This window comes from Tenebrio molitor, chromosome 2, assembly GCF_963966145.1.
Source record: "Tenebrio molitor chromosome 2, icTenMoli1.1, whole genome shotgun sequence".
NCBI classification, from domain to species: Eukaryota; Metazoa; Arthropoda; class Insecta; order Coleoptera; family Tenebrionidae; genus Tenebrio; species Tenebrio molitor.
The window spans coordinates 24823876-24846442 of record NC_091047.1 but is presented as its reverse complement, the minus strand read 5'-3'; the positions used below and the strand labels follow the sequence as shown (position 1 = coordinate 24846442).

The 22567-nt window shown below is 36.1% G+C and overlaps 4 protein-coding genes across 4 annotated transcripts in view; 2 read left to right on the top strand and 2 right to left on the bottom strand.

Moving 5' to 3' along the window:
- Tmhs (Tetraspan membrane protein in hair cell stereocilia) overlaps positions 1 to 19549 on the top strand; it is a 27054-nt gene extending 7505 nt beyond the window's left edge. The window contains exons 2-3 of the mRNA XM_069040102.1: positions 12302 to 12544; positions 19243 to 19549. Of these exons, the coding sequence (XP_068896203.1) occupies positions 12302 to 12544; positions 19243 to 19445 (446 nt within the window). The 3' untranslated portion in view covers positions 19446 to 19549. The remainder of the gene's footprint in view (positions 1 to 12301; positions 12545 to 19242) is intronic.
- LOC138122562 (uncharacterized) lies at positions 8218 to 10101 on the top strand. Its single transcript, XM_069036772.1, has 2 exons — positions 8218 to 9225; positions 9282 to 10101. The coding sequence occupies exons 1-2, from the start codon at positions 8410 to 8412 to the stop codon at positions 9783 to 9785; spliced, it is 1320 nt and encodes a 439-aa protein (XP_068892873.1). The 5' UTR covers positions 8218 to 8409; the 3' UTR covers positions 9786 to 10101.
- LOC138124903 (uncharacterized oxidoreductase YjmC-like) lies at positions 19481 to 21021 on the bottom strand. Its single transcript, XM_069040093.1, has 7 exons — positions 20880 to 21021; positions 20665 to 20832; positions 20427 to 20615; positions 20256 to 20371; positions 20109 to 20207; positions 19747 to 20058; positions 19481 to 19698 (listed from the first exon to the last, which is right to left on the bottom strand). The coding sequence occupies exons 1-7, from the start codon at positions 20905 to 20907 to the stop codon at positions 19537 to 19539; spliced, it is 1074 nt and encodes a 357-aa protein (XP_068896194.1). The 5' UTR covers positions 20908 to 21021; the 3' UTR covers positions 19481 to 19536.
- Positions 21004 to 22567, bottom strand: LOC138124902 (uncharacterized oxidoreductase YjmC-like). The gene is made up of 6 exons (XM_069040092.1): positions 22356 to 22567; positions 22153 to 22311; positions 21799 to 22103; positions 21493 to 21748; positions 21288 to 21442; positions 21004 to 21173 (listed from the first exon to the last, which is right to left on the bottom strand). Exons 1-6 carry the CDS (start codon positions 22429 to 22431, stop codon positions 21009 to 21011), a joined length of 1116 nt encoding a protein of 371 aa, XP_068896193.1. The 5' UTR covers positions 22432 to 22567; the 3' UTR covers positions 21004 to 21008.

The window sequence follows — 22567 nt, the reverse complement described above, 5'->3', positions numbered from 1 at the left end:
GATACGTGTATCTATAATCTCTGAGACCATTAAAATTCCTGTTTCTAAAAGATGCAAATTTTATCTCGACACGAGGTGCAGCTGGTTTTAACTATTTTTTAATTAGATTTACACGTTCGTTGGTAAAAAGTGTCATTAAGGTCAGCTGTTATTCACTGTTTCATTTCTCTTTGAACTGGTGGGTCTTCGTTAAGCAATGTGTGCCATAATTACCATACTCGAATTAACAAGAAAGTTGTAACACGTTTTCAGCTAAACGTTTCGTGACGATATGTAAGTCTATTACAAAATTAAAACCGTGAAATTTACGCGTTTGGTTTTGTTTGCATTTTTAATTGAAATTTTTAGAGTACAACGAAATTATCTTAATTATTCTTGCATCAATATAATATGTATAATTATTCTGAAACAGTTATCCCTACATTCGCAGTAAATACAAGGTAAAACGCAATAAAACATTTCTTGATCTCATACGTAGTAAAATCCAGTTTGATCTCTCTTCAATAATTGTTTTGTCATTAATTTTGAAAATATTTAACGAATTTCTAGCTGTTATTAAACTAACAAAGGAAGAGCAAAACCCGTTGGAGTTTAAAACCGCAAGGATACTATTTACTTGTTGCATTAGAAAAGAATAAATTAAAGAATTTCGCTTAGGAAGAGAATCTACTCAAAACAAATCGTGTCTGATGAAAATGTTACCGAAGAAAACATAAAAGTTCTATTTTTTTCTTTTGGGGGCCTTTATACCTACGTAATATAATTATATTCTTGTTAATATGCATTTGATCTAATTACACAAAAATACTATTAATTAATTAATTAATACTTAATAATATGTGTAACATATTATGTAGTTTAATTGTATCATACTAAAAAACTTTAGAAAATTTTGAGCGTATGTTGTGATCAACAAGTTCTACATCCAGCTCATTAAATTTTATTTCTCAAAAAAATAAAACCAGGTCTCAGAAGTATTTATGAGACCATTTTTTCTCTCTAAACTTAACCTACAAAATTACTGCGATTAGTCCAATCAATAGGTAGGTTTTACCTTGGAAAAGGTATAGAAAAGTTTATACTTGGCAGATATCTTCTATTAGGCATATTATTAATATTGCTGAGTTTGCGACCTTCGAGGGTTGCCGCTGGCGCCGTCATATTGGAGAATAAGGGTGGAAAATCACTTTTCTGCGATTATTTCATGATCCGTGCGAGATACGTCTATCTAAGTTCTTATAAAAAAAATGTAGAGCTTATAATCCCCTACATTTTTTGTTATTCATGTTTTTTTGTCAGGTCAATGGTTTCGTAGTTACAGCGTGCATTTTTATTATTTTTGAACTTTTTATTCTTTTCCACATCACCACAGAGGAAGAGTAATAGGGCGCGTTTTTTTAACGTGGTGTCCCCAGTAGGCATAGTCCACGGTGCAGTATAAATTTACTGTTTTTCTCTTTTCGATCTCTTTGTGAACATAGACGGATCCGTTTAATCTAGATCGATCGGTAAAGATGAGCTGAATTCGTCAGAGTTTATGAACTCCTCTTGAGAATTTTCCTCTTGTTCTGCAGGGTCATATCATCATCATCAGGATCATCAAGAATTTGCCAGGATAGAAATTCATTGATTTCAGGTATTTGCTCGTCTTTATCTTTAGAGTCAGGGAGTAAAATGCTTCGTCCACATAAAATAAAAATGGTGAACTAACTAACTAAATTAATGCATTTACTTTTTCAGAATATTTTAAACAGTAAAAACAATTAGTTAAAATTACACAGCAGTCAGTAATTTTATAAATCGTGTATTTTATAAACAAATTTGTAATCAAAACACTGTAACGAGCCAGATCTTTCCAAGTTCTGGTGCAGGGGCAAAACAAGCTGTACCGAAAATACAGTTCGAAGGAATTTTTTATCTTTTTTTTTTTTTTATTATAGCCTTTCCCCTTTCACCACTACGGGCCTATCAGGTACCTTGCGGACGGCTTTTTTCTTCTCTTTTTTTTTCCTATGTGGTGCGGCGGGGCTCCGGGGTACTTTCCCCGGCTACCCACGCCCACCCTCTCTTCTCCTTCCTCCTTTTTCTGGACGCCACAACACGAATACAAACACAAACATCCATGGGAGGCCCATCCGGCCTGGGATTCGAACCCTGCTGACCTCGCGGTGGTGTCGGAAGAGTGTCGCTCTTCCTTCCACCACCCTACCGTCAGCCCCTGAAAGACATACACACACATCCATGGCCCGGCGGAGGTTCCTCCCTTGGAAAAAATCCTCCCCCTTCGGTGAGATTCGAACCCACTAGCGCCGGGACCGCGACCTCGGAGCACTGTCTCCGACAGCCATGCGGCCACCGAGCTACCCTGGAATTTTTTATCTATTTTTTAATAGTTAGCTGCACGAATATTTTGTTCGCCAGTGTTCTCTACAACTCAATTTTAGACTTCCGACCTCCTTACAGTTCCCCTTCGTGTAAGGCTGTGAATCTTGCTTAAACACAAAATGAGTAGTAAGTACGCTTGTTACGAGTCGCGTATAAATCACCATTTCTGGACAGATTAATTCTTCAAACACTTAGAGAAACCATAGATTAGAATCATTTTCTATAAACTTTCTCTGTGCCTTGTTTTTGTGCAGTTTTCTTACAGGATCATTTTACATCATTAAGATGCGACCTTAGATTACTCTAAATTAATTACATCAATTAACAGACCGAGAAATCGATCAAATTAAAATCTATTCATCTGACCGCTCCACTTTTTCACTCAAGATACAAATTTTAATTTATCGAATCAATTTGTGACACCATATGCCAGACATGTTACTTAAACCTTTTGTACTTTTTACTTGTTACAATCTCATTGTTTTCTTTTTGTGGTTGAGCGCAGACCAGTCTTGTCAATGAGTAGAAAGTAATTGTAATACTAAGTCAACCAACTGTCGCGGTTAAACTTGTTAGATAAATAAATCAAGCTTATACCATGTGTTATAATATCCTGTGTGATAGTAGTGTCTTAACTCGAGCCTGCTAATGTGGAGCCATGTACCTACGAAAGTCACATTACCGAACAATACTCATTGTCCGCCGGTTCTTCCCATACTTGGGCAAACAGTTATGCCAATATAGGAATTTTTATTGTTCGCTTTATTACGCACGCGGCCATTGCATAATTTATCTTATTCTCACTGCATATCACCTGTTATTAACCGAATGTACCTATACTTCATCCCGTTTAATATGTACAATCGCAGCACACCGCGATTAGGACGGTGCAATTAGCAGCTCACCTATTGGCCCACATACAACCATAGGTTACAAGCTAAGTGTGTTGATTCCACAAAAAAGAACTTCACATAAGTGAAAACCATGCCGAAAGCCACATACGATGAGACCTTGCACGATCCGAAACGGAATCGATGAGCTGTTGGATGCGGTAAAAGTGTTACTAATTCTTCGTGTACTCGATGAATTGATTACATTAGATGCAAGATGTTAAAAAAATTAATTTTCTACGGTTGGCGCTATTGTGAGGGCTTGTGAAAGTCCGCAAGTGTCGATTTCTACAGCGAGGAACAGAAACAGCTTTTGACGACTGCATGTCAATTATTTATAGCTTGCATTTTATTTTCATGTGTGCAGTTTAATATATTGTTGCGTAAGAGTTGTTTCGCATTTGCATAATATAAACAAATGGCCATTCTAAAAACAAAACACTTTGACTGTTAAGGAGTTGTTGTATAAGTTGCGGATGTGGTAAGGTAATTCAATTAATTCTATCTATAGTAAAGTTTTGTTGCGGTTGTTAAGTGGAAATGCTATTCAAAATTAAGAAATTCAAGTTCCCATGAAGCGAAATTAAATGGTTGTGAATAGATATAATTTGATATTTCAAAAACTTTTATCTGACTGGATTTGTTCTACAGAATTAAAGATGCAAATTGTGACATTTTGAGAAAAATAAACAATTAACACTGTGGACACAAGAAAAGTAGTTCCAGCCGAAAACATACGTTATTTTACTTCGTACATTAAAACTGATGACTTGTTTTTTTTTAAACGCGCATCATCTTGCACCTTATATTGAACATATTTCTGTATGAAACAGAACTCGACAAATCATTGATGAAGCTTACCAGTGAAGAGTGGATCGTTTAAAATATACGAAAATACTGAAGGGAAGTGAAGGTTGAAGTAATTTGACTTTTTGCTTGTTCTTCGAGTCACTTAGCTGCCTTCGTCTTTAGTGTTCCATCATACGGAAGATGAACTCCACGAAGGTGCGATGAGGATAAGTATAACAAACGGAAGGTTTTCCCAGTATTCTGAAACGGGCATTATGGATGGCAGCAATGAAAATGCCAGTCTTGAATGAGCCAAAGCATTGTCCTGAAAGAACAGCATCCTCATCAATGAGAAAAATGGTCACTCCATCATTTTCATGAGATTTGGACATTTTCATGAGATTTGGAAGGATTTTAAGAAAGTGATGAATGAATTTATGAATAAAGCCTCTGGATCAGCTCTAAACTACCATTCACATTTTGAGTACCTACCCATCAAAAAGTACCTTCAGAACTCATCGTACAAAACATTTCCTACTGTCTAACATAAATTTCACTTTGACTCGTCTTTCATCGAGAACCATATCATGGATCATGTCTTCAATTTAGTAATGTCCGGCGTCCAGGGAATGTTCACGAAATTTTCTGATAGGTTCAGTTTCTGGACCACCATCTTGACCATTTAATATGAAAGTGCAGATTAGGTTGATACTTCACTCATATGGCGGCGACAAACTTTTTATGCATATTTTTTTTTAGAAAAATTGAAATTTAATGGTTCTAATTTTTAAATACAGAAAGCACCACCCAGGTTTGTTTCACGTTACTATTGCGCTAATAGTTGCACACTAGTTGACATAGTTGATAAACAGTTTTGCATTAAGGAAGAAAAACAACTGTTAGGTTGACACTCTTCACGATAACTGTTAGGTAAATCGTTACATTATTTTGTGTATTTTGGAATTATTTACTTTCTGATTCTTGTGGTATAAACTACCAAATTTGCATTGCAAAAGCCATTCAATGTATGACTTTTTATATGCTGGTCCAGTAAAATCTATTAACATTTTTTGGAGGTGTAAATGTTGCACAATAATTTTAATTAATCATTCTTTCAACGCTATAACAATTTAATTACAATAAAATAAAAATGTATAATTCAAAAGTAATCTGTGTGGGAACAAATTAACCTGCACTGACCGAAATCTGCCACTTGGGAAATTATTCAAAAAATCTAAATAGGACATTTGCTTATAAGTGAGCGATTGAATAACTAACTGTACTTTCTAAGCAATAAACTTTTATGCTATCTTTAGCATTTGAGCAATTTTATAATTCACAATTTTGCAGACATCAATCACCCTACCTAGATTAATTGATGCAGGAACGAGGTCGTTTAATTAAAAAGAAACGCCGTAAAAATGTTATTACATGGTGACGACATGTGAAGTATTAATTCCACGTAATCAAGCGTCATAAGCGGCACGATTTACTTTTACTTTAAATGTAAAATTACACCGTAACGTAGGTGTTTATGAAACTTAAAATAAAATAATTTAAGTTAGTTAATCAGTTAACGTTAAAAAAAATAGTTGTCCTGCTTCAACTAAGTGAGTTAACACTTCTGTAGTAAGATTTTTTGAACATAATCTTCACTCCATTTCTTCCTCATGTTGTCGTTAAAGAACTCTCTGTGTTAAAGATGTAAGTAAGGGTACGACACCCAATAATACTAAAGTTAATGATAACGTAGTGATAACGTAAAATAAAACCAAAATTTAGTGTTCAGTTGAAAAGTTACTTATCAACTACCTCGTTGTGACTTTCTAATGTGTTAATTAACTCTTTCAAAAGCTCATCATCTCAAACACAAGAAGCTTGTGGTACTTAAGTGAAATCCTTCAGTGTCTCAACTTTGACGAGTAATTTTTACCTTTTACTTTATAATTATTTTTTACGGTGAAAATACAATTTTGTTAATGCACTGTGGATCATTCCATGCTAAATTCAATTAAAGATCAATTTATCTTCGCTGGCACTCTGTATAATAATAAATTTTGCAACAGTGTAAAATTGTGACAACGTAAGAATTTAATTTCAATAAATTTACACTTTTCAAATTTACATAAAATATCCATACAAATTAGATTCCCTTTCAGTGATAAATTCACACTGTTAATTTTTAACAATGCATGGCGATAATAATTCTTAGATATTTATATTATCGTCGGTTAGTCAACAGTGAAGAGAGTAAAATTGTATACTTTCCATTCATGATACAGTTGACAACATTACATTACTTTTATGTGGCAGTGGGCGTTGTAAATTTGGCATGAGACCTTGTGAAATATGTAGCGGATCAATTTATTACATAGGTATTTTATTCTTGTTTATATAGGTTAACGAAAATGAAAACTGCAGAAATTCACGTTACATAAGAACTATTCGGAAATTGATAATTCGAAAACTTCATTAATTGCAAGTCTTCAAGCATGTTTCATTTTACTTAGTTCGAAAAACGTACAAAGAATCCTCATAACGACTGATAACTCTCTTTTGGGTTTTGGGAGATCTTTAACACCATTATGATCAACAGTTTAAAGACGATTCCTTACTTCAAGTTTCATTTATTTAGTTTCAGTTGCCACAAACATTTTGATAAAAGTAAGCCAATGGGTCATCACTTACAGTGCTTCTAGGATATGTAACGATGAAGTACAACTTTTTTATCATTGTGAATAAGTAGATTTTATAGAATTATTGTATTGTATTTTTATTGTATCACCAATTCTTTCTATGTTGTATGTAAAAATTGTAACTTCCGTTGTATGCTAAAAGGAAAAAATGAATCTCTATGAACTGCATACAAGAACTTTCTACACTAGACGACTGAACATTTACTCCTGGCAGCTACAAACAATAGCCTGCAATAAGGAGTTAATTTTCCATTAAACTATACAACTAATTTAAATGAAAAAATATTAAATAGAATGGTTTTTAACAATAAGTTTTGCGATTGTTTAAGGAAAAAGTTTGCGACAATGAGTAGGTATTATATGACGACTTGTTTCTTACGCAGGGATAAAAAATCCTAGGTCCTCAACAAGTTGTTCACAAGGATTCAAAAATTACCTAAACCAATAAGTCCACAAAAGCAATACTTAGTACTTAGAATTAGTATTTCACGAGTGATAATGAGCCCGACATAATTGAAAATGTACAACGTGATCAAGAATGACTGAGTCTGTTGATAACAATGAAAATTTGAATGATTTTGGTACCACTGTAACCTAAACGCATTTCCGGTTGTCAGCTTTGACAGCGTTGACAGGCAAATTTGACGTTTATCATCAAAGGTTAATTTTTGTAATAGCATAAACATAACCGACATAACCTATTTTTTTTTTAATGTCGTGTTAAGTTAAAACATCCGGTCAGTGCCAATTGTGAGACAAAAAAATACCAATATTTTTCAACTGTTTAGAATACATTTTAATCGTCCTATTTTAACTTTTTCGTAAATGTCAGTTGTGACAAATAAAGTTATTAGAAGCAAAGCCATCGTGGATTCATAATTTTATTTTAAAACAATACGATATTCAAAATAGCCACGTTAACTTTGTAAATGTAGTCTGGGTTGCATTTTTAATTCCTCCGTGCTCATTATCACTCGTGAAGTACCCTGTATAAATGAATTAATTATGCAAAAACAACAATTACTCGAGTCTTAACAAGGTGTAAAAAGAAGTAAAGAATATTCTTCATTTTATCGTAACCACAGAAAAACGTTGTTGGGATACATACTAAACTTTTTTCATGATCGGGAGTAGAAGTCAAATAAAAACAGAACATTTTAAGAAATTTTACATGTTTATTAAAGTTATAATTTCAAAACTGTAACCGCAGCAGGTGTTTTAGTATTTTCTTCAGGTTCTTTTGGAGAAAAGACATCCGTACCATAAACCAACTACATACATAACTATTTTACTATTTAGTGATTTTAACGTGTCAATAAATTAGGTTTTCAAGAACTATTTTCTTGTTTTTAATCTTACTTCGATCATGAAAATATCAGGAGGGAATATTATTTTCCTTCCGTATTTCACTTCTTATGTTTTTCTATTTTGCGTTTAAAATAAGTCTATTCTATACTCCATGTAATACCCCAAGTCAGTAAACTATCTTTTTCTAACTTAAAGACTTTGGATGAAACAGAAAAGAACTAGAAAATACGTATATCGGTGCTAGATCCAAATAATTCGGTAATCATGACAATTTTTGAAAATTTAAAAACAACTGTCAAATTCAGACATTTTGTTGAAAGTGGTAATAATAAATCGTTAAAATGGTGAAAAGGTTTAACGACCAATCAAAAAAGTTAATTTTGCATGTGTACGAGTATTTCCGCAAGCAATCCATCGAAAAAACAGACCAGAAGGTAACTGAAGAAATGATTGTATCGCAGACTGCTGAAGTTTTAAAGATCTCAACAAGATCCCTTTACCGCTTAAAGAAGCCGACAAAATCTGATAGCGAATTCAGAGCTTCAATGTCGAAGAAAATTAAAGAACTGAAGACCAAAATAAACCCAATAATACGAGAAATTGTTTATAAAATGTGTGCTGAAAAAAAACACCTTACAATGAAATCATTGCATTCAAGATTTATGGAAGAAAATCCTGACTTTAAGTGTTGCGTCAAATCAATACATACATGGGTTCGTCAAACTGGATTCAAGTTTAGAAAAAACGACAGTCGAAAGTTCCTCATGGAGAGACCCTGTATTCAAATAAAAAGAAGACATTTTCTGAGACAATATTTACGTCATAAGAGAATGCAATTATACCAGCCCGTGGTACTTGACGAAACTTGGGTATTTAGTAAAGGCGGAAATAGAAAATCTTGGCAAGATGGTAGTATGGCTACGACGTCGAAAAAGACTGGGGATGGATGCAGATATATTGTGTTACATGCAGGAAAAAAAGATGGTTTTGTTGAAAATGCGGGGCTCATTTTTAAAAGTACGACAAGAAGCGGAGATTACCACGACAACATGAACCGGAAAAACTTTGAGAATTGGTTTAAAACAGAATTGATACCCAATTTAGAAGAACCATCACTTATCATAATGGATAACGCAAGTTATCATAGCGGATTGCAGGTTTGATTTCTGCTAGGTACCATTTAGTATAAAAAATACAATATTTGTATTTCCAGGAAGAAATTCCTATAAAAAGCTGGACAAAAAAGAAGATGAAAGAATGGCTACAGAAGAAAAACGTTACGTTTTCAGTCAGCGATATGAAAGATCAAATTTGGAAAATCGTTTCGTGTAATTTACCAGAAAAAGTATACCATTTAGACCAATATGCTGAAGAACACGGGCATTCTGTCTTAAGATTGCCTCCATATCATTGCCACTTCAACGCAATCGAAATGGTTTGGTCTGAATGCAAAAGATTTTATGACGAAGAAATAATCAAAACAAGATCAACTGTAGACGATGTGTTGAAGATTTGGAATATGGCAATCAAAAAAGTAAGTGCCGAACATTGGAAAAATTATGTAGCACATACTGAGAAAGTAATTAATGCTGCATGGGAAACTAAGAAAAAAATTGACGTCATAGATGTTGAGCCCATGATTATAAATACTAATGGTGATTCAGATTCAGACAGTTCGGATTTCGATTCAGATAATTGTGAAGACGAAAATATGTGAATTTCCTCATAATTTTATTTCCTTTTCTACTTTATAATAAATGATTTACGGCCGTATTCACCAACGCCAGTTAACGTTAACTGTAGGTTAAAATACTTCGTTACTTTAGTTACCTATTGTTATAACAATGTTTTCGTATATTTTAACCTACAGTTAACTTTAACTGGCGTTGGTGAATACGGGCCTTAGTTTCATAATTTATTTAAAGGATAATTCTAAACCCATTTAGGTAGGTAATAGGTATTATGTATACTTGTGTAATAAAATGGTTTTCAAAATGTTGTTATTTTATTTCATACTTAATATTTCGGATAGTATGAAAGGTTTTGCCACCGTTTGGCGTAGGCATTATTATTGTTAGAGCGTCACATTTCTCTCAGCGTAATGCCAAAAGTATCATAGCAACAAACAAAAAATTTTTATTCGTAACATGTTAGAATAAACGTGCATTTTGTAACTAAAAATGTGTGCTATATATATTTTACTGACTTGGGGTGATACATAGACTATAGCACCCAAATGGCGTCATTTGAGTGCTTTAAGAGGTCGTTGGCGTGTTAGAACAGACTAGTAAAATTTACTGTATTGATGTTGGTAGCGTTAAGTGTCAACTGACAGAAGTGAAAAAAAAATCTCGCAGATTTTAAATAATATAATTACACCATAAAATAAAAAAATGTGAAATTAAAAATATCAAAGGATACGGACAGACTAAAAAACATATTTTTAATTTTTTGTTTTTTATTAAATTAAATTAAAAACAAATAAAGTAATAATCAAAATAGTAAAATTAATTATATGTATACCAGGTGACAGACGAAAAACTTTTCATGATGTACACTTGCCACCAAAAAAATGGGAAATTGACATTTCATGATGTACACTTGCCACCAAAAAAATGGGAAATTGACATACACAAAAATTTGTTTTTGTATGTTTTTTAATCTGTTTAATTTGGTTTTTTTTTAAACAGGTTAGAATTATCTGACATTGTCAGCGAAATGATTAATCAAAATAGTTTAATTAGACTTGGTTTGACACGAATAAAACTGACATAAGCTGACAATTAATAGTCTGATTTACATGATCAAATTTTAGATTTCCCATATTTTTTGGTGTTCAGTGTATCTTGCTTATTTTTCATCCGATTTGAATAAATGACACATCAAATGAAATAATTTTGAAAACACTTCAATACCAACTAAATAAAAAAAAATCTTGTTTCCAGTTTTTGACAGATGAATATCAACTTCTTTTCTTCAAATAGCACTGTACATTTTTTTTATTCAGTATTGCAGAGATTTATTTTCTGAATATAAAAATGCAAGAACTATACCCATTCAAAAGTCAAGAAATTAAGGAGTAAGGGCCAGTTTATAGAAAGAGAATTAAATATTTAATTCGAATTACATTTTAATTTTGGTTCAATCTGATCACGTGTTCAGTTAATCTCGCATTTGATTAAGATTAACTTAATTTCGCTTCTGTAAACTGGCCCTTAATGTATAAAATTTAAAAATTAAGTGACCAAAGTAAACAAGAGAAAAGTTTGTTCTAAATGCTCGAAATGCTCTGAAATTTTGGTCATTTGTCAAAACAGTTTGATAATAATAATTATTATTATGTTGTTGTGGAATAAAATTTCCAAAGACGATGTGTGGTGTGGCATTTTTGGAGATAGATTGGACTAGTGGGTCCCTTTTTTATTGATAGCAATCTTAATCAAACAAAATATCATATTATTTATTATCAAACGCAATAAGCAACTTTCTGGATGAGATGCCATTAGTAGTGCTGAACAGAGTCGTGTTTCATCAGGACAGCGCCATACCACATAATACACGCATGAATGTTGTATTTTTAAATCATTTTGGCGCAAAGTCAGTAGGCAGTCGTAATTTGGCACGGATATGTAAAAACGAGAACCCAAAACTTTACGAAAGAACAAAAACTTTAACAATCATGCTTCCCATTATTGACTGGAATTTGCGGGAAATTGAGCAATTTGTGAAGAATACCGTTTGACACCTATCATTTGCTCGGTATGACTCAATTTACACCGACAAAATTTCACACGAGACACAATAAAAACTCAAAGAAAGTGATTTTGTAAACATTTTGCAACAATAAAAATCCCAAACTTTGCGAAGCGTATACATTTTCCGACAAAAGAAAAATTTCTCTTTCGCGACACCAACCGATCAAGAACTGGAACGTCCGTTTTGCCGCGACCGCTTTCGTAATTTTCCCAATCGAATCCAAATAATCTCATAACCTAGCGTAAACTATTATACTATTAGGAAGTGCAACGCTGTTTTGTTATGAAATAGCAATTTCACAGTTCAATTACCTTCTACCACTTGCAAGCCTATTACTTAATTCGTATTAACACTGGCACAGTGAATTATTTCACAGGAAGGAATACCGCTCTGGGCAATTAACGCCACGGTTCGTGGTCATAAACCATAACATTCTTGTTAATTGGCGTGGCCTTCACATTTCTTCTTGCTTTGCAGCAATCTGCATGATCGCCGGTTGCGTGTGCTTCCCGGCCGGATGGTCCGAAGACAGCATCCGAAGAGTTTGTGGAGCGTCGGACAGATACGAGCTGGGTAGTTGTGGTATCCGATGGGCTTACCTACTGGCCGCCATCGGCTGCCTGGATGCCGTTATTCTGGCCACCTTAGCCTTTATTCTGGCTACGAGACACGTGAGGTTGCAGCCTGACCCCCATTACGCTCCAGCCAGCTTGTTCAAAGGTAATAAAAGATTTACGATCATTTCTTCACTTTGTTCTGTACATATAGCCGTTTTGTTAATCGCTATTAACATCATTATCAGATTATGATAAATAATAATAGTGTTGGAAATATGCAAACTCCAATCTAGTTATATGTTTAAAGTTGCCTTAGTAACTACAGTTTGTTATGACAAAAGTTGTATTAATTACAAAAAGCTAGAAATAAAGACTCTACAAATAGTGCAGTAATTATAGTAAGTTCAACCAACTGGGAGAAAATATATGACTTCAATGTTTTTTTTACTCAAAATATACATCCGGTTGGCTTCAAAAAAAACGGGAACTGTCAGAAAAAGTTCTGTCAGATTTTATTAAATTTTTATAGTTTGAAACGGCCTTTTACAGTTTAGATTAAAAAACTGCACTTATGTGTTAGAAATACTACTGTCAAACAGTCACAAATTGACATAAATTGACAATTTAAATTTCCAATTCACATTAGCTCAGATTTCAATTCCCATTTTTTTAAGCCAAGTGTACATGTGCATACAGGGTGTAATCGAAATACACGGAATAATTTTAACCACGAGCTACTGGTTTCATGTAGAACTCGGAAAAAATATTTTAAAAATTCTTTGTCAAAAAATAAATTGACATTTAATTTTTGAGGTACAATTTTTTATAGAGGTATTTTCATATTTAGAGCTGGAAATGGAACAAAAAGGAGCAAAAGCTCATGAAAGTAGGAGAAATTAAGGCTCCAAAAAACTGAGAAGCGATACAGGAGGCACAACAAAGACGACAAGGCAAAAGGAAAGGACGACGCAAACGGAACGTGAGGAACAAACTGAACCGACAAACCCGGGCAAACGAGCAAAAAAACCGAATAAAAAGGGAAAAATGAAAAAGAAAATCATCAGACTGGGCACATGGAACGTAAGAACAATGTTACCGCCAGGGAAGATGTCCGAAACAGCGAGAGAAATGAGAAGATACAAAATCGAAATACTAGCGATACAGGAAACAAGATGGTCAGGAAAAGGAAAGATAGACAAAACCAACTACACACTATATTACGCTGGGGAGAAAAAGCAAGGGAAGAACGGAACAGCATTTTTAGTAGGAGGGGGGATAAGAAACAAGATAATGCAATATGAAGCGGTGGATGGAAGAATATCGTGGATCAGAATCGAAAACAAGCAAGCAAACATAACAATAATAAACGCTTATGCGCCAACAGAGAATAGCAAGGAAGAAGAAAAAACTAAATTTTACGACAAACTGGAAAAAGTATGTGAGAAAGTAAAAAGAAACGACATCTTAATGATTGTGGGGGACTTCAATGCGAAGATAGGGAAGGAGGAACGCAATGAAGGTGTAGCAGGGAAAGAGACAATCCACGACACCACTAACGACAACGGAGCGAAGATTTGCGACCTAGCGGCAGCAACAAACACATTCATTGTTAGCACGCAATACAGACATAAAAGAGAGCACAAGATAACATGGATGATTCCAGGGGGGACAGAGGGAAACCAAATAGACCACATGCTAATCTCCAAAAAGTGGAAAAGAATAATACAAGATGTTAGGACATACAGAGGGGCAAATGTCGACTCAGACCATCTCTTGGTTGTCGCCAAAATGAGGGCGAAGGTGGTCAAACAAACAGGAGGCAGTAGGAAAAATGGATGGGACGTAGAGAAACTAAACCACACGAGACACAACGATGAGTACAAAAAAGAGATGAGAAAAAAATTAGAAACACGAGAAGAAGAAGTAGACATCGATGAAGAGTGGAAGAACCTAAAAGAAAGCATAATAGACACGGCAGAAACAGTGCTTGGACGAAGAACAACAAGAAAAAGAAAGGAATGGTTCGACGAGGAGTGCGAAAAAAGAACGGAGGCGAAGAACCAAGCCAGAAACAGATGGTTAAAGACGGGAAACCTAAAAGACTTAGAGAACTACAAAGAAAAAAGAAAAGAGGCGACCAAATATTGCAAACACAAAAAAGAAAGTTGGATTGGGGAGCTTATGCAGGAGGTGGAAGTCAACAATAGGGACAGCAGGAAACTGTATAAACTGATAAAACACTGGAACTCGACGAGTAAAAAGACACAAAGAATAGGTAACAAAAGATGGGAAACATATTACACGGAACTTTTTAGGGAAGAAAAAGAAATTACAGGGAGAAAAAAAGAAAAAGTGGAAATGGAAGACAGTAACAACGAGGACGACGCGCCGTCTTATGACGAATACATGGAGATCATCGCACAGCTTAAGACAAAGAAAGCAGCAGGGCCGGACCAAATTAGTAATGAATTAATCAAGCAAGGAGGGCACGAACTGCTAAGCAGAGTTTATAGAATACTAGTGGCGGTATGGCAGAGCGAGACAATGCCAGAAGAATGGAGAACAGGACTACTCATTCCCCTACTTAAGAAAGGAGATCCTACACAATGTAACAACTACAGAGGAATCATGTTACTCAACACAACATACAAAATACTAACATCGATTATCAGGAAGAGACTGGCAGAACACACAGAAACAAAACTAGGAGAATATCAGAATGGATTCAGAAAAGGCAAATCAACCATAGACGCAATACACGTTATGTCACAAATAATAGAGAAGAGCTACGAATACGACATAGAGTTACATATATTATTTATAGACTTCAAACAAGCCTTCGACAACATAAACAGGCGCAGTCTAGTAGAGCAAATGCAACAAATGAAAATACCGGAGAAACTAATCAAACTAACGAAAATGACGATGGACAACTCAAAAGCAAGAATATCTACAACAGAGGGTGTAACAAACGAAATAAACATAGAAAGAGGAGTCAGGCAAGGAGACGCACTGTCCACAACGCTCTTCAACATCGCACTCGACGGTGCAATAAAGGCTGCAGGACTGGACAGAGCTATTACGGTGAGTGCAACTCAAGTAATAGCTTACGCAGATGACATAGCACTTATAACAAGAGATAAAAAGAGTCTGGGAGCGGCGCTGCAAAAGCTAGTTACAGAAACAGAAAAAAGAGGTCTACAACTCAACCAAGATAAGACTAAATACATGATAATCTCGAGAAGAAAGACAGACCATATTAAAGAAACAAACCTAGGGAGTTACACGTTTAAAAAAGTAGAAAATTTTAAATACCTGGGAGTGAACGTGAACGAAAAAAATGAACGAAGCGTCGAAATCAAAGAGCGAATACAAGCAGCGAACAAGGCTTACTGGAAATATCAAAGATACCTAACGGACCATCACATTAGCAGAGCAACAAAGATAAAAATCTATAAGGCAGCAATTAGACCTGTAGCGACTTATGCAGCGGAAACAATGCGACTCACTAATACAGACGAAGAGAACCTCGGGATATTTGAAAGAAAGGTACTCAGAAAAATTGCAGGGCCAAGAAGAACAGAAGAAGGGGAATACAGGACACTAATGAATCATGAAATAAGGGACATAATCGAGGGAGAAGATATTGTAGGATTTGTGAAAGCACAAAGGCTACGGTGGTTCGGACACGTACAAAGGAGGGATACACAACACATACTAAGAAAAACCCTAAATTGGAGACCAGTAGAAGGAAGACCAAGAGGCAGACCAAGGATAAGGTGGGAAGACCAGATACACGAGGACATTAGAAGGATAGGAATAGAGGACTGGAGAATCAAGATTCAAGATAGGAAGAACTGGGAAAAAAACATACGAGCAGCCAGGAAGCAAGGCAGAATCTAACGATAACAAGAGAGAAGATCAAGGCGGAGTGATTCACCGCAGGAAAAACAGAATCGAAAAACTCCACCATAGGAGTAGCGTAAATTCGGCATCGAATAATCGCTTATATATATATATATAGTGGCGGAAACAAAAGACTGAGAAATATCACAAATATATATTGTCAGTGTCAAATTTCTCAAAGACTCAATAAGAAAGTTATTCATCGTCGAACTAGAGACATAATTTGTAATACGTTTGATTATATGAGAATAACTTTTCCTTTTGAACCACTGACAAAACGTGGTTTCCTGAGAATTTATTTTTTCAATCTACGGGGTGATCAAGAAGGACTGTTTAAGTTGGTAACACTGGATCGTATTTTAAATCGTATAACAGGAGTAACTTCCGGTTGTTGGTGGCTTGTCGTTGTTAATACAGCGTGATCAACAATGACTGAGTCTGTTGGCAATGAAACAATTGAAAATACTGGTGATTTTTATCTAGTAATTGGCACTGACCACGCACTGACCGGATTTTTTCACTTGAGATGACATTAAAAACATTCTTGGTAATGCAGGTTATGTTTATACTATTACAAAAATTAACCTTCGTTGGTAAATTTTAAATTTGCCAAATTTCATTGTTACCAACAGACTCAGTCATTCTTGATCACTCCGTAATATACCTCTATCAGATATTTGTCAAATAAACCAACAAAACATATCCAGGTGCAGTGTTATAAATAACCGAATTAAAAAATTTTCTTAATTCTACTGCCAACTTAAACAGTCCTTTTTGATCACCCGGTATTTAGCGAAAATTTAAATTTACCTGGACATTCCTTTTTACGGCGTTTATGAGAAATTTGACGCTGACAATACAATTTTGTGACATGTCTCAGTGTTTTGTTTCCGCCACTAAATATGAAAACACCTCTAGTTGCTTTTAGTCTTCTACGTTGTCTCACAACCTCAGCACATTTTTAAAATACACCCTTGTATAAATCATGTTTTATAAAACGTACACCACTGCGGTTTCCTTGTTTTAAAGCATATTTCCTAGAGGTTACGTCGCAAAATTAAATGTCAATTTATTTTTTGACAGAATTTTTTAAATATTTTTTCCGAGTTCTACATGAGGAGGCACTCGAACTGCGCACAGATTAGGAACAGGTAGTCAGGTCATTAGAAGGGTTGCTTAATCCTCAACTGAACTGCGCTCAGCACTTATGCAGGTACTTACTAAATTGATTATACATTTGCTTGGTTCCCCGTTGCCTCCTGTGGGTTTTGCCACAGGACGGCGACAAATAGACGTCGAATGATGGGATTTAACCAATTGTTTGAGAATTGTACGTACCGAAAGTAGGTACTTGTCGGCGGAATTATTAGAAGCAGCATCATAAACCAACATTTTCAATTTCCAAAAAGAATTTAACTATCAACTATCGGGAGGTCAAAAGATTAAATAGTTGTCCATTGAACATTCAGATAGGAGAACCGAGAAGGACGATGAGACGATGACCAATAAAAATTTTCAGAAAACGTTTACTGGGCGCTGGAAGGAGTGGTAAGAAGTTGAGAAAAAATTATAAATAAGGGAATTATAAGTAACTAAGTTATTTGTGAATTTTAGTTTTACTGAAAGGGTAAATATGGAAAACGTGTTTTTATCAATATCATCTCTGGAATCCCTTTGGATACTGAGCGCAGTTTAGGTGTTTGTAAAGGTCAGTTCAGGTAGAGTAAATTTCTTGAGCGCAGTTCGAGTGTTGGATTAAGGATCTAATGAGTTTTGTGCGCAGTTCAGTTGCACCCCTACATGAAGCCAGTAGCTCGTGGTTAAAATTATTCCGTGTATTTCGATTACACCCTGTATGCTGTAAGATTTTTCGTGTAGGTGGTTGGTATTATTTTGGAATTGTTCTTTACTTTTTCTCCTGGGATGGCATTTTACAAAAAAAAAAAAGAAACAGAAGGTTTATTAAGAAAGAAGAACCTATTGAACCTACGTTATGTTGTGTTACTTATTTTTATTTAATTAAAGTTCTACTAGAGGCCACACACTTGGAAGCATTATTTAAATGAAACGATTGAACACACTTTACTTAAATATTTAAATTTTATTTAGCCTATGATGGTGTTTGGTCCCAACAAAATGGCTTTTTGCCTTAGGTGAATGTTTATTTAAAAGTTTTCACTGAATGAAAATGTCATAAATGTCATCAGACACGAGAAACTCTTTGTCAGCTGTTCGTCAACAATCATTTTTCAACTAAGGGTGGCGTGGCCGCATTTTGTGCTTTGCGCCGGACCACAACTACTTTAGTTCGATGGACACTGGCAGAAACTCCACTACTACGAGAGCTCCAAAAAATGCATAATGAAAGAAAAATATTTTTAAACTATTTTGGAAAAGATTGCCTTGGCGAGAACAGATTTCCCCAATCTCTAAATGCAAAAAGATCACATACTTCACCATAATGAATTTATAACACATTAAATGAAAGATTCTTAAACGAAACATTTTTGTATAAACGCAATGAATGAAAACACAAAGAACGACGATAGGGAAAGTACCTCCAGCTTCTTGAGAATTCACACCTCGAGGTGCTCTGTCGTAGTTTGCTTTCTGGATTATTCTCGAACATCCCACTTTTTCACTTCCTGTTTTCTGCTCTGTTAGATTTTGTCCCAAAAAATGATTGTTAAGGACGTTTCGTTGAAATGATCCAAAATTAAACATTTTTAATTTATCGAACCTATTCGGACCATTTTCTTTTCAAATTTGTTTAAATTGTAACATGCTTTAATCTAGAAATTCCAACGGTTCCCTTGTATTCAACACAAACAACAAAGCTACTAAAATCAGCCCTTGCAGTATTCTCACAAAAAGCTTCTAAGTACTACCTTTTGAATCATTGTTACAATTTTTGTCAAAAACGTAACAATTAATCTTATATTGTATCAATTTTAGGTGAGATGAACAGCGGCTTCGTGGCGGACACCGCCAGCGTGGCGGGTTCCAGGAAGTCCCTCAACCTCCACCCCGTCCTGCTGATGCACCCCGGCCAGGACGACACCTACTCTCAATTCTCTCAACGAACAGTACCAAGATCCACGCATTCAGGCCACTACTCTCACCCCCACAGTTTGCACCACCACAACTTTCAATTGTAAATTTTTTAGACTGCTATGACAATAAACTAGGTACCTATACTATTATTAAGTTTACTTATAAATGTTTGTATTACAAAATATAAATAATAATTTATTCTAGAGGACTCAAAGGTTTGACATTTAAACGTTGTGCTAACTTTCTGCAACTGGCCACTAGGTCTTTGACGTAGCGCACTCCACCTTCCCGATCTGTTGTCGCCATGTGCTCGCGTTCCAGGTCTCCAGGAATCAGAACCGGCTTGTCGGGATCGGCCTGCAACACTTCTTTTCACTTTTGGTACCATTTAAGTACCGTACGTACGGGTTGCATGTTTCTAATGAAATTCATCAAGTCGGACAAGCGCTCCTCAAATCCTGGGGCGAAATAAGTGGGATTGAGGGCAACGAAGCAATGTCCAAGGTTTGCCCCTTGGGTAAAATTTCCATACTTTCGGATATTTGGTCCGTACGCAGAATCGGAAAGTATCCCACAGAAGATTTCTACGAAAAAAGCCAATCCAAATCCTTTGTAATTCGAGTTGGGTTCGTGACCACCCAACGGACGCAGAGCACCGGTTTCTGGGTTGGCCCATTCTTTAGGTACCGGCAATTGCTTTCTACCCAGAATTTCAATCTAAATAGCAAAACGATAAAAGTGAACAGTTCTAAACAGCTGAGTCGTACTTTTCCCACAGCTACTGCTGCAGTCGCCATATCTAACACATAACTGTCTCCGTTCAATCCTGGTGCTGCCATCGAGATGGGATTGGTACCAAGGGCGCTCTAAACTTGCAGTTAACACATAAAACAGAAGTTTTCAAGAGTACTTACTTCTAAAGCACGAGTCGGTGCTACCATCGGGTACGAATTGGTGAAACTCATGCCCAGCAAACCTTCGTCGATTGCTTTAAGAGGATAAAGTCCAGCGATTCCGTAAGTGTTGGAGCCTAGAAGAAAGAGTTTCTTATCGAATTCAACAACTGGAACTAATTTTGTCTTCACCTTTAGCGACGACCCACCCAATTCCGGAAGCTTTCGCTTTCTTGATGGCCAGATTCATGCAAAAGTTACCTACAACAACCCCCAAACCGTTGTTACCATCAACCCAAGCAGTCACGGGAGTCTCTTTCAAGATGTGGGGCACCGCATCCTTATTGCACCCACCTTCTCGAATCTCATCGATATAAGTCTCTGCAAGAAATATGTTTTTTACTCAGTTTCTTTTCAAAAAGGATCTCACCTAATTGATTTAATCCTTCGCAGTAGTGACCCCTGTAATCAGCTTCTGTAAGACAGGTTGCCAAGGCTTCGGCGTGACTAACTGGAGTACCAATGGCTTGCATACATTCTTTAATAAAACGATGAATCTCTGTTAACGAATACGGTGGACTTTCTCCAAGTGTTGATCCTTGAACAACAGTTAATAGTAAAGGCTTCAAATCGAGGGATTTTTACCTGATCTGGATATTCCAGCCAATGACATTTTTAATGAATATATTTTGATTAGCTGTCAAAATTTCAGTTGCTAAGAATTTTGCGTTTATCAGAGACAAATTTAACAAATAGGAAAAAGACAGTGTTTGTTTATTGTTTTATTGGTCGAAGGGGTTTAACATCCAAAGATTTGGCTAGATTCTCACAGGATTTGAGCTGCTCCGCACTGTACTTGATGCCCCCGTTTTCTTCTATCATTTTCATGTGAACTCTTTGAGTATCACCAGCCACCTGCACAGGTTTCCTAGGGTCGCTCTATAATAAAAAAAAATATATGTGAAAACCTGGTATTTGGTCTAAAATATAACAATAAATTAAGAGTTATCTTTTGTAAATGGAAACAAAAATTAAGTCAAACGAGTGTAGTACTGGTTCCAAGTTCCTGAGAATTGTCGTCAGATCTGTCAGGCGTTCTTGAAATCCAGGAGCAAAGAAGCATGGATCAATAGCAACAAAACACTGGGCGAGATTCGCTTCTGTCTCTGTGGTAAAAACGGGATGTATGTAGGGACCATAATGGCCACCTAGAACCAAACTTGCTCTATTCCTTTGGATACGATGTTTCAAAAATCACCTGCAAGGATTCCGCACAATATCTCAATGCATATCGCCAGACCATATCCTTTGTAAGAAGAGTTCTCTTCAGTGCTGCCTAAAGGACGTAAAGCACCTGTCAGGGGATCAGCCCATCCCAATGGTACCGGCACATTCATTTTTCTCCGCATCTCTATCTTCCCTCGAGAGACTACCGAAGTAGCCATGTCCAGAACAAAGTTGTCCTCGGCCATACCAGGAGCAGCCACCGACAATGGATTTGTCCCAATGGCAGGCTGCAACACCGCGACATCATCAACCACCTCGATCTCTTTGTAAACATTACGCATCTGGCCCTAGTCGGGGCTACTACTGGCGAAGTGTTGGAAAAACAAAGTCCCACCAAGTCCTTCTTCAACGCTTGGATGACGTACGTTGTTCCGATTCCAAAGTGATTGGAACCCTTGCACGCGACTAGGCCTACTCCTAGATTTTTGGCTTTGTCTATTGCTAAATTCATGCAAAACGAGCCCACTACTGGACCTAATCCGTTGTTTCCTTCAACCCAAGCTGTTGCAGCGCTTTCGTTTAACACTTCTGGCGAGGCTGCAGCGTCACAGGAGCCATGCTGCACTTCAGACAAAAACATTTCTGGAAGAAGACGCTCAGAGGTGTGCTTTTGCACCAGGAATAGCGATACCTATACGGTTGATTCCGTGACCGTGGAGACCTCTGTAATCAGCTTCGACCATATTGTCTGCCAGTCTTTCAGCATTGTGTTTTGGCGTTCCCACAGCCATCATGCAGTCGATAACGAAACGACGACATTCCGCCAGAGAGACAATAGGAGTGTCCTCAACTAATCACGATTAATTACGAAATTGTGATTAGTCTCTAACTCACCAGTTCCTGAGTTTCTGACAAAGTATTTGACGACGTCAAAAATACGATGTTTGGTTCGCCACCAAGATGTCCACATATATGCTAAATAGAGTACAAAACATTACCAGTAAAACGAAATTTTTGGAATTTGCTACAGCCTGTCAAATTTTCCATATGTAACAGCTAAACCGACTTCGATGACGTTTACAAATGTCAAAAATCTAATCTCTAGA

Excerpts from the sequence above, each read along its gene's own strand:
- LOC138122562 (XM_069036772.1), top strand. The coding sequence starts at position 8,410 with ATGGTGAAAAGGTTTAACGACCAATCAAAAAAGTTAATTTTGCATGTG. Across the intron at positions 9,226-9,281 it reads GTTATCATAGCGGATTGCAG|GAAGAAATTCCTATAAAAAG; the intron begins GTTTGATTTCTG and ends TTGTATTTCCAG.
- LOC138124903 (XM_069040093.1), bottom strand. The coding sequence starts at position 20,907 with ATGTCATTGGCTGGAATATCCAGATCAG. Across the intron at positions 20,616-20,664 it reads CGAAGGATTAAATCAATTAG|AGACTTATATCGATGAGATT; the intron begins GTGAGATCCTTT and ends TATTTCTTGCAG. Across the intron at positions 20,059-20,108 it reads CAGCAGTAGCTGTGGGAAAA|ATTGAAATTCTGGGTAGAAA; the intron begins GTACGACTCAGC and ends TTTGCTATTTAG.
- LOC138124902 (XM_069040092.1), bottom strand. The coding sequence starts at position 22,431 with ATGTGGACATCTTGGTGGCGAACCAAACATCGTATTTTTGACGTCGTC. Across the intron at positions 21,443-21,492 it reads ATTGTGCGGAATCCTTGCAG|GTGGCCATTATGGTCCCTAC; the intron begins GTGATTTTTGAA and ends GTTTGGTTCTAG. Across the intron at positions 21,174-21,287 it reads TTCTCAGGAACTTGGAACCA|AGCGACCCTAGGAAACCTGT; the intron begins GTACTACACTCG and ends TTTTTATTATAG.